Below are 12330 nucleotides of genomic sequence, written 5' to 3' on the forward strand. Positions count from 1 at the left end.
GTTATAAAATAGGGTTAGATAATCCCAAAACATGAGGGGTCATGGGCCTTTGAGGGTCCATAAAACAACCCAAGTTCATTTCTTTGAATTAAATAAGCCTATTTAATTATCTTCCAAACTTTTACAAGTTAAGAATTTCAATCCAAATCATGCAAACTAATTTAGTTAAGTATGCAAACATTTGGCTTGGAGATATCCACCATTTATTCTTTCATTCCAAATTTGAAGAGGTATCAAAAGTGTATTCAAATAATTTCTTCTATCATGGGATTTGAAACATGAACTTGAGGGTTCATGAAAGATCCCACCATTTGTTTGCAAGCTTCCAAAATCAATTGAATTCATTTTCTTTACATTCAACAAATTCGGACAAAATCACAAATGTTAGCGATACAATTCCCAAATATCTAAGTTAATTTTGTCATAACTTATAATTTGCTAACAATGACATGCATGCTACAAGTTGTGAGAGTCCCTACACATTGTCATTCAAGATATGGTTGACTGACAATACTTAGCCTAAGGTTTGAACGTAGGCGAAGGTATTAGGCACAATATGATGCATAAACATACAATTGAGAGGTGTTAATCCCACACCTCTACACGCATCGAAATCCTCTCCGAACCCTCACATGAGAGCCACAAATGAAAATCACCGAATTTTCACTGTTTTTGCGAAGTGGACAGCCAACAAAGCGGTTTTGGGGGACCAAAAATCAAAGTTTCTAAGGACCTAAAGCTTTGGATCATCAACCACATGCCATTGACTAGGGAGCCTTAAGATTTTGTCTAAGTTTTAGTGTTATACCTCTCCCGGTTTGTCCTAGCGCTCCTATCCAAGCTCCAAGCACTGTTCAAGCTCCAATCCGCGCTCCTAGTTGCTGTCCTTGATGTTCCCAACGTTGCCGGTGCTGTCCAAGGCACTTTGAAGGGTGGACTTGCTGTCCAAAGCACTCCGGACAGCAGTTTTCACTGTTTAAAGTCTCCCGGAAGCTGCGTGGCTGCTGTCCACACGTTCCAAACAGCAGATTTTGCTGTTCGAAAGTTTCCTGGAGCTGATTTCATCGTCGAGAGGTCGCCGGAGTTGATTCAGAAGGAAGGGGAAGCCTCCTACCCTCTCTTGACTGTAGCAAGGGTTGCTTTCAGAGCACCTTTGCCCTAGATTTTGGAGGAGAAGCTTACCAACAGCAGCATGAGGGAATTTTTGCTCTCCGATAGAAAGGAGAAGACAATGGCAGCAAGAGAGAACCCTTTTTAGTTCAAAAAAAGGGAAGACAGCAGATGTCCAGGCCCTCCCTCTTGGCTAGATTGCATGCAAGAGGCCCATGGTCGTCCTCTTCCTTCCTGGCTTGGACGGGTGCAAGAGCCGCAGTCCTCTCTCCTCCTTTCGCTTTGCCTGGGACGGACAAACGGAGGGAAGAGCCGAACGGCTCTTATGGCTGGAAGGACCGCACGCGGGGGGACTCCGCCTCCCCCTTCTGCTCTGGTCGGGACGCCCGCACACGAGAGCTCCCGCTTTCTTTTTCGGGACGGGATAGACACGGGGGAGCCGAATGGCTCCCCTTCTCTCTTTTCGTTTCTCTTAGAGGCGCACAAGGCACCGCCCAAAATGCCCAATCTAGCTTCCTCTTTGCACGAATCGATAGAATTTGGGAAGAAATCTGAGCCATTGATCTCAATTTTTTTTTATTTGAGAATCAAATTCAGCTCAAATTGACAAATTAGGGCTGAAATTGAGTCCAAATTGGACTCGACCCAAACCGATTTTGGTTGGTTTGGGTCCGATTGGGTTCAATCAATTTAATTCATGAAATTGAACTCAAAACTGTGCCGAAAAGTATCGAATTTGGCTCGACGATGCTCGACGGGGTTTGATTTGATTTGATTTGATTTTAATTAAATTAAATTGGATTTAATTTAATTAAATGGAGGTTTAATTTGGGTCGATTTCACCTCGACATGATCGATTGGGTTGATCGAGCGCGATCGAGCCTAGTTGGGCTCGATCGGGGTCAAGCCGATGCGAAAATATTCGTCAACATGTGTTGATTTTCATTTTTAAGAATAAAGGAGATGCACAAGATTGTGTTAATTATAGAGGAATTAGATTAATGTGTCATACTTTAAAATTATGGGAGCGAGTTATATAGTGTAGGTTGCAGCGTAATATTAATGTTTCACAAAATCAATTTGGATTCATGCTAGGTAAGTCGACTATGAAATCCATATATTTATTGAGAGGTTTGATGGAGAAATATAGAGAGAATAAGGAAAATCTACATATGAATTTTATTGATTTAAAGAAAGCATATAATAAAGTTTCGAGTGAAGTTCTATGGAGAGTTCTTGAAAAGAAAGGAGTTAATAACACTTATATTTAAATCATTAAAGATATGTATGCAGGAGCTATTACTTGTGTTCAAACACAAGGTGGTTTGACCAAGTATTTTCCTATTTTGGTTGGATTACATCAAGGATTAACCTTAAGCTCATATCTTTTTGCTTTAGTCATGAATGTTCTCACAAAACATTTGCAAGATGATGTACCTTGGTGCATGCTTTTTGCTGATGATATTCTTCTTGTTGATAAGACTATAGGAGTTGAAGGTAAACTTGAATTATGGAGGTCAACCTTAGAGTCTAAAGGTTTTCGATTGAGTAGATCTAAAACAGAATATATAGAGTGTAATTTTAGTAGTAATAGACCTAGTGAGGGGATTGTGACTTTGGGCTATCAAGTCATCAATAAGAGTACTCGTTTTAGATATCTTGGATCTATTATTCAAAGTGATGGTGAAATAGATGGGGATATTATCAGCATAATTCAAGTTGGATGGTTGAAGTGGAGAAATGCATCAGGCTTGTTATGTGATGGAAAAGTCCCCCTCGAACTATAGGGAAAAATCTATAAGATGGTGGTGAGACATGCAATGCTTTATGGTGCTAAATGTTGGCTATTAAAATAGAAGCATAATACTAAGTTAAGTGTTGCAGAGATGAGGATGCTCAGGTGGATGAGTGGCTTTACCCATAGAGATAGGATATGAAATTAGCATATACATGAAAAGGTTGGAGTAGCTCCAATGGAAGTTAAGATTAGAGAGAGTTGCCTTAGATGGTTTGGTCACATAAAACATTGGCTTTCCGATAACCCAGTTAGGAAAGTAGAAGTATTAGATTTGACTTATGTTAAGAAAGGTAGAGGTAGACCTAAAAGGACTTTGTTAGAAAATGTTAGAAATGAGCTTTCTTTATTTGATTTAAACGAGAATTTGACTTTCAACATGACACAATGAAGAAAAAGGATTCATGTAGTCGACCCCACATAGTGGGACAAAGGCTTGATGTTGTTGTTGTATATGTAAGAAAGTCACACGATGAAAACTCAAGTTTCTGAGGTGTTATCTATACTCTTCAAGAAGATAGGTGGTGTAAAAGTAACATATATTTATATTGCTTGGTTCACTTATTAAATCCAAGGTAAATTTTTTCATTTTTTTCATAATTAATTCTTAATTTGTTTAATAATTATGATTTAATTCTATTTTATTTTTCTATTATTTGAAAATATTCAAGTAAATAATGACTTCAAGAGGATCCTCGATTAGTTTCTCCACAAAAAGATTTAGAAATTTCAAATATGAGGAAGACATGTTTGAAACATTGTGTCCCAAATGAGAAGAAGAGAAAAATAGTCAATATAGAGCTTGCTAAAATTTTTTTATTATTTAGAAGACTTTGATGACCAAGAGTTTTTACGTATATGTGGAGAATGGATTCAAAGTTGTGGTGATTGATTCATGGAGCTTTAGTACTTCAACGTCAAACAACGACATAAAACATTTTGGACAAATATCATCCTCTTGTTATGAGAGAAATTGGAACGCATACTCCATTCAAACAATGAAGAGGAACAAAATTACTGGGCTAAAGATTTAGTTTATGTGCATACAAACATTCAGCTTCTATCAAGAAAGACTCCAACTTATATGGTAGAAGATAGCAAGATGTGAGATGTTCTCGAAATGGATTTGAGTGCCTTGATGTTATTAAAATAATGAAAATATTGGAGATTACTAATCTTTCGTTTGATGAGCCCGAATTTAGAAACAATGATATTTATTGAAAATAATATTGAAGTCCAAAGACAAATCCTTGAAAAAGATAATCCTATCGTTCATTCTACTGAATAGTTGAAACTTCATGTACTAGATAGTTTATGTTTATATTTTTGATGTTATACTAGACATTTTATGCTTACTTTTATTTTGAATTAGAAACTACAAGACTAATTATGATATTGCTTTAATATTTTTGTCATTATAAATATTATTCCTTAATTGCTTTCTTAATTTTAATGCATGATTTATAAATTATAATGCTATGTCCACGCCGTACTCGCGTCCTATACTTTTAATAATTGACGTGTCCTGTATCCGAATCGTATCATATTCGTGCCACCGTGTCTGTATCGGTGCAACATAGGTTCTTTGAAAAATCTAAAAATGATAAGAATTTCAGCCCAACTGTACTTATCATAAAATTCTTGCATAATCTATTCACTTCGTTTTTTATGTATGGATTGGCCTTTTTGATCTTCTTCAATAATTAAATTGAGCATTATTATTTTCCTCACTAGACATTCAAAAGCATAATGACTACTCTTTTAATCACATAAATAGATACTAGATTTTCTTTTGGGCTTCACGCTCCTTTAAAACTATCTAGTTTGGAGCTTAGGAGGCTCAAATTTTTTTGAAGTCCTAAAATTAGAAATATTAAGTTGTTTTTTTTTTTTTCCAATGCCTTTTTAATTTTTCTTCGGCTTTTAAAATCATTTGATAAGCCTTTTTTTAGATTTTTTAACTAGTGAAAAATTAACTCATTATAGATGATTTGTTTTACTTAAATATCTTGCACCCAATTAATCATTTATTTTGTTGAAATTGTCTATTTAATATTTTTGAGAATGTTTGTTGTATTAGAGTATTTCTTTTTTATTCTTAAATAGGTAGGTAGCATAAAGTTTGTGAAAAATATATGAGAAAAAACTTTCATTTAACTTTTCATTCAAGTTAACCGATGTGGAAATATGTTGAAGTGGCGAAGATCTTAGTTGATATTATTTCCGCCAAACTAAAGCATCATTTTGATTTTCATTACATTTTACTTTATATTCTCCACTTAATTCCTTCCATCCAAAAAATGTTTGATGAGATGTAACTAATCACAAAAAGATTTAGGATTGACTTTACCATTAAAATCGGGTGCATTGCCACAACCGCTTATGGGATCATTGATTGATAAGTAACATTTGAGGGTAAATTTATTGTTTAGGCTTCATCCTTCTTGGACATGTTGACTGACCACACCATACTTGTTAAAGTTTGTTTGTAGATTGCTTGCGGAAGCTTTTTGGTGGTAATCGACAAATAATTTGTAGGGGAGGTTGTTATAGGATCACTAATTGATAACTTTTGAGGTTAAGCTTGTTGTGTAGGCTTCACCTTCTCATGCTACTCCTTGGACATGTTGAATGGCCACTCCATACTTGTTGACGTTTGTTGTAGATTGTTTGTGGAAGCTGTTGTGGTAATAGTGGGGTTAGATTGTCAATGTTGATTAATCTCATCTCGAACTGCGACTGTAGGGGTCTTTAGTATTCCATACCGTACAGGGCATGTTAATTAACTCCCACTTTGGGGTTCAACTTGCGATGGAATGTTGAATGAAAATGGAAAGGAAAATTAGATAGATTGCAAAATACAAACGACTTTCTCACAAAGTAAGCGAGGAATCATTCACCCTTAAGAAGAATACAAGTTTCTAAGGACAAGATCAAGTAATAACTAGCTTTCAGCCATATCTCATGTACTAATAATATCAAAATAGGCAACCATATTGCATCTAACCATTGAGTTGTTGGGAAAAAGGTAATTAATGTTCTAAGTCGGTGTAGGCTGCATCACTATTAGTTTGAATTTTAACTTTTTAGAACATTAGCATATCGGCATATGCACATAGAAATTTAATCCTTGATCTTGTATCTTTCATGTATGCTATGCGGAGAAACCTACTTTTTCTGCGTAATTTTTTTTTTTAAAGCTTCAAAAGGTAAAAATAATTAAATATGTTTTATTTTCAGTTGTTATAGTTTACTGGTTTGATGATCATAATTCTGCTTATTTGTGCATTTTCTGCCATTGAGTCTAACAATCTCCACAACAAATGCCTCCTCAAGATTGTTCAAACAACTTTTTGCATGTTTATGTCAAGTCTAACACTATTGTTGGATGTCTGAAGGCACACTTTCTCTTTCTCTTCCTAGGCAGAAAAAGTGTTAATTACTAAAACCTTTTCAGGTCAGACTTTCTTGGCACGAAGTTTACATTTTATGACAGCCAGCCTCCGTATGATGGTGCAAAAGCATCAAACGGTCGATCTGGCAGACGTTTTGCCAGTAAGCAGATCAGTCCACAGGTCCCAGCTGCTAATTTCAAGATTGGATATATCTCCTATAAATTTAACATTCTTAAAACCAAAGGACCAAGAAGGATGCACTGCACTCTTCAACTTCCTCCAGAAACCATAGATTCTGATTGCAAGTTATCTTCCCAAGTCCCTCCAGAACCGTTTGTCATGAAGAATAAAACTCCTCGGTGGCACGAACAACTTCAATGCTGGTGCTTGAACTTCCATGGAAGAGTCACAGTAGCTTCAGTTAAGAACTTCCAGCTGGTAGCCGTCGGAGATGAGGAAACTGTGTTGCTCCAATTTGGGAAGGTTGGCGATGACATGTTCACTATGGATTACACTTATCCACTCTCAGCCTTCCAAGCATTTGTCATCTGTCTCACATGCTTTGGTAATAAGATTGGCTGCGAATAGAAGTGAGGCTGTGGCTTGCCAAAGAAAATATGGTCAGATGACATTACTGTTAACTGATAAAAAGTTGCGTGATTTTGTTTCCATATTGGATAATGTTTTTTTATGTTTAATATTTGTATTTAACTCACTTTCTTCTTTCTTTTATTACACTATTGTTTGTTCTGTGAAGTGTTCTGCCCTATTGTTGTATTTTATTCACATACTCTTGCAGTGGGTATCTTCTCTTCTTCTGTTGATCTTCTTATACAATGTATTAATCAACCAAATTTATGTCAAGAAAGCACATGATGAATACTCAGCATGTTTACTTGTAATAATATTAGAAAGTGTGACAGATGACATTACTGTAACTGCAAAAAGTTGTGTGATTTTTCAATCAAATTGGATGCTGTTTTAATATATTTATTATTATTTGTATCATCTTCTTTCATTATTGTTTGTCTGGAAGTGGTTTACTCTATTGTGGTATTTTGTTTTCATAGCTTGTGGTTGAAGTACACATGGAGTGTCTTTTGCTCATCTTCTGTGGGTAACTGACACAAATATGATTAGGATGATTTTTCATGATGTTAGGTAGCTTTGCAAGTAAGATTAGAATCTCTGGCTTCAAATTTTGCAAGACTAAATGATAAGATAGAATATCTTGACCGGTCCCTTGATCTAGTTTAGAACATTTTATTCCTTAAATTTAAGATATAGGATTTTGTAGTAGGTTACCCTCACTCTATTAGTACCTAATAGCATATCTCAAACCCTTGGATATAGGATCTTAGACTTTGAGATGGGCTACCCCCATCTCTATGTTCTTTATAATGCCAAAATATGTTAGACATAGGTTTTAAAACATTAGGATGACATTTTTTCCATTAAGGTGGATTGAGTTCATCCCTCTTAGGTTTTTTATAACCCTTAATGGTGAAACCCTCAAATTAAAAATATGTTAACAAATTGTTGAAGTCATTAATAATTTAAACTAGAATCAATCTTATTTAATAAGCATGAATGTTCTCATCTCACTTGTAACTTAAACATAAAACAATGATTAAATGATCATCCAAACTAGATTAGCTTAGCGCACATTAGATGTTATAATAAACACATCCTTAGGTATTCTAGAGTTAGGGTGTAGCTATGATTACACTTCTTCTTTGTTTGGTTAAATGAAGTATTGATGGGTTATCAATGTTGATTGACTTGTAATCATGCGTATTAGGGTGGAGTTACTTTCTCTTGCAAGTACTTATTATGTAGTACCCTAGAAGGCACAACTTGTTTTCCCAATAGATTATTGTGTAATATTGTATATTACGATATCAAATTCATTATTATTTTATCTATGGTGTATTGCAAAACTATACTATCGGGATATCTTAAATGTTCATATTTATGATAATTTCTTTGTTTTATTTATTTTGTGTTCTTTAGAACATGCACGCTCTTTCATATGTTATAAATACAAGCTACTCTTAGCCCCTTATAGTGTATTGATGTGTAGTCAATATTTGATTAATTGTCATATCCATTATGGTTGTGCTCAATAGAGACTGATAGATGCCTTTTGTTGACATACACATATGCAAAACTTGTTAATCAAGCATATGTCATAATATTTTTCTCTCACATATTAAGGGTTAAATAATTAATTGAAACATTTATAGTTCTATTCATATCATAACCACATGACCATGATGTCTTATTTTAATGGACAGATTATATGTTTTACTACTTAACTAATAACAAACATGTACTATTTTGCATTTGCATGAATATTTGGATACTTGCTTTTTTAAAATGCTTAGGTGAGTCTAGTTAGATGTATCTTCTTGGTGGGATTATATGATTAATGTTGGGCATTCTTAACCTATCGTAATATTTTAATTGTAAGTCACTTTGCATCTGTTCACATTAATTTTGGCAAAGTTTTGAAACTTAGTAGCATGTTAAGTTCCTATTATAGATTTAGGTTTGAGACTAACATCCTTTTATATATTATAAGCCTTCACCATAGGCAATTCCTTAATAGTGAAGTTACCATTATTGTAAAATAGTAAGCCCCTTGTTTAAATAAATTGATCAAATTTAATATAGGATTAATAGGACAATCAATTTAAATATAAAGTTCAATCTCGAAAGAAGTTATTTGGAAATCCGAAGTGTCTAAGGTCATATATCCCTGACATTATATAATTTTGGATTTAACGTTAATCATTTTCGTTTAGATTATTCTCTTTTGGTGTTTTATGAATCTCATGTTCATTGATATATATCATTAATATTATATATCATGACCATAGTTTTAATTAAGACTTTCGTAAAGTTTGCCTATGATGTAATCAGGCATAGGATGTTACTATTATGGAGAATTTGGCCTTTTTAGTATAGCTCTCCTCCCAACTTGTATTTAAAAGATAAACATATGTATTTTTTTTTTTATCTTTCATTGAACCCATTATGAGGTTCTTATTTTTATCTCTCAAAATACTATGTTATCCTTCTCCTTGTGGCGCATCTTTAAAGCTCACAAATAGACTAGCACAAACACAATCACAAGGCAATCTAAGTACAACTAAAATACTTTAGTCAATAAATCTTTGAAGAAAAATTAAGGATGTATCAATTCAAACAACATTGATGATGTATAACAAGTCTTAAATGTTTATTTGAGGATATTAAATTCTACGACTTCATGGTATTCAAATAGTAAATTAATCTTAAAAAACACTACATTGTGTTTTGGGTTTCACTAGTTTAAGGTATCCTTCAAGCCAACTTTGGGTTGGCCATCCTCAATCTCAATCATTTGGACTTGAGCAAATCAATACTCTTTCTTGGAATTATAGTTCATTCCTAGATATGGTTTAAGTCTTCCTCAACCCTTAGCTTAGTTAAATGGACTTGCTTAAGATCCCCATTGAACTCATTGAAGTCCTTAAGAGGAACCCTTTGATCATTAAATTTCAAATTATTTCAAATCCTTCTTTGATAGGATTGACCTTATCCATGGGTAGATCATTTAAAGCAACATTACAACCCATCTAGTGTCCGAGTTGCCATTGGAGCTCAAACCAAGCTTGAAGTTTGGTCAACCCACTCAATTCCGCCAGTTTAATCAAATTTAGGAGAGGGTTCACTTCTACTCACTTTCAGTAAGGTGAGGGATCATTTGCAACATCAGCAAACAATCATAGAGGCAAGGTTTTAAAACCATAAAAAGCCATAGGAAGCTTAGGTCTAAGGAAGTATTAGGGCCACAGATGAGTGAGCTAAACTCACCCTTATGTAGCCTTGGTTACCCTTAAGTTAACCCCATAAAGTTTGAGATTTCTCGAGCTAAAGAGGGTGAAATCTCTTTGGGAAATGTCAGTTAAGCTATCACAAACCCTGGTTTCTTTTCACATGCGGGGAAGAAGAAATGGTGGTGACGATTGGATTAACTTATATTATATCCAACGGTTGAGGTTATTTCCACAGGATATAAGAGAAAATATTTTGCATTTTTGCTAGCTATCATCAAAATACCAAATTAAATTAAATTTTAATCACAAATAGGTTGAACATTGGAAAAATACCTTCCAAGTGTGTTTCTTTCATAATTTCTATTTTTAAAAATCCAATCTTTCACTATTTTAATTTAATTTAATTCCAATGAAATCTTTGAACTCATTTGGCATTTCAAATGTCATATTTTAAACCTAAGATAAATTTTCCTTATCATGTGGGGATTTTTCTACAGTGTTTTCATTGTTAAAAAATCCCTATAATTCATACATTACTTTAAAGTTTTCATTGGAGGTGTATAATGTATTCCTATATCTCAAATTATTTAAAAAATATTGGAATTATTTTTGTATATTTAGAAATTGAAATAAAAACAGCCCCAAATAATTTTGTTTAAGGAGATAATAAATAGATCAAATGCATTATTTCATAATTATTTCAAATTCTGAGGTTAATGTTAGCATGTATTTGGTATTTTTCATATGAAAAAAATTGCATATTGTAATTTACCAAATGTCCCTTTTATTTGCATTTGGCCATGGCATACATCCATAAGTTTTAGCAATTGTTCTAGGCATATCCAATTTTTTGGGGGGTTTATTTGGGCTTATTTCCTATTTTTCATACATTAAATATGCAAAATTCAATTGGAAAATTGTGGTTACTTAAGCACTTAAATTTGAATTATTGAGTGTATTTACATACTTTTCCAAAATAAAAATGCATTCTTTTCTATTTTTAAGCCAAAATCTTCATTTTTGTAATTCCTAGAAAATAAAAATATTTTGGAAAATCAAGTTTTAAGCTTAATGTTTTTGTTCATACATGATCAATCAACTTAAAAATCATATTGAACTAATATTAATACTCTGTAAATTATTAAATATTTTTTATGAATAATATAAGATTTATATTAATTATAGAACATAACAAATAAGTTTTAAAAAAAATTAAGTCTTTTAGAGTGTTCATTACATGTGCATGAGTGTATGTTTCAAATTTCATATACATTGGCTTTGAATTTGAGTTGCATGCCAATTCACTGAATGGATCTTTCAAGACATTCAATGAACTTGAAGAAGTCTTCATAAGAGATTTCCATGTTTACCAAGCAGAAATTCTTTAAGAAATTGGTATCAACCTTATAGCATGTAAAGCTAGAATTAAATTATCCTGTGAGATAAAATGATGCACTATTTTAGGATATTAAATTCCTAATAAAGGCATACTTATCAGTTGCTTAAATGTACTCCTAATAACTATCAAATATAATTCTTTTGGATCAACATGAAAATATGCATATAAGTAGACATCAAATATAATGCTAGGTTGAATTGCTATAAGATATCACAATGATCCAATCATACCTTGATAACACTATGAATCTATAGAGTTATCACTAAGATCTTTATCCAAGCAATTGTTTTAGCTTATGAGGATATTTGTGCTATTACATTCTTTCATATCAAATTTCTTGATAAATTTCTTTATAAGTTTAGTTTGACAAATTAATATTTCATTCTTTTCTATTTTAACACGAAACCTTAGAAAATAAGGTCAACTCCACATCATTCTCATCTCAAATAATGACACATCATTTTAATTATTCTAGACATATTGAGTCATTTGTAGCTAGAAAAGGAATTTCATCAATATAGATTTACACAACTAAAATATCAGATCCTAAGTACTAAATAAATAAAGTCTTGTCAACAATTCCCTTGGTTAATTTATTTTTACGTAAAAATATGCTAAGCGTTTCATATCACACCCTAGGGATTGCATTAATCCATACATAATGCTTTTTTTAAAATTTACAAACATAATTTAAATATATTAACTTTCAAAGTCGGGCGGCTGCTCAACATGAAAATCCTCTTTTATTATACAACTCAAAAGTACTTTCGATATACATTTGATATGAATTAAAATCCTTGAGGCATA

The 12330-nt window shown here is 33.0% G+C and overlaps 1 protein-coding gene across 1 annotated transcript; it reads left to right on the forward strand.

The window, feature by feature from the left end:
* Window positions 1–6351: 6351 nt before the first annotated feature.
* On the forward strand, window positions 6352–7291 carry LOC110109778 (tubby-like F-box protein 7; the record flags this gene model as incomplete). Its single annotated transcript, XM_028697312.1, has 1 exon — window positions 6352–7291. A coding segment is annotated over one exon (537 nt), but the record flags the coding sequence as incomplete, so codon positions are not given.
* Window positions 7292–12330: the final 5039 nt, after the last annotated feature.

Source organism: Dendrobium catenatum, unplaced genomic scaffold (genome assembly GCF_001605985.2).
Source record: "Dendrobium catenatum unplaced genomic scaffold, ASM160598v2 fragScaff_scaffold_911, whole genome shotgun sequence".
NCBI lineage: Eukaryota > Viridiplantae > Streptophyta > Magnoliopsida > Asparagales > Orchidaceae > Dendrobium > Dendrobium catenatum.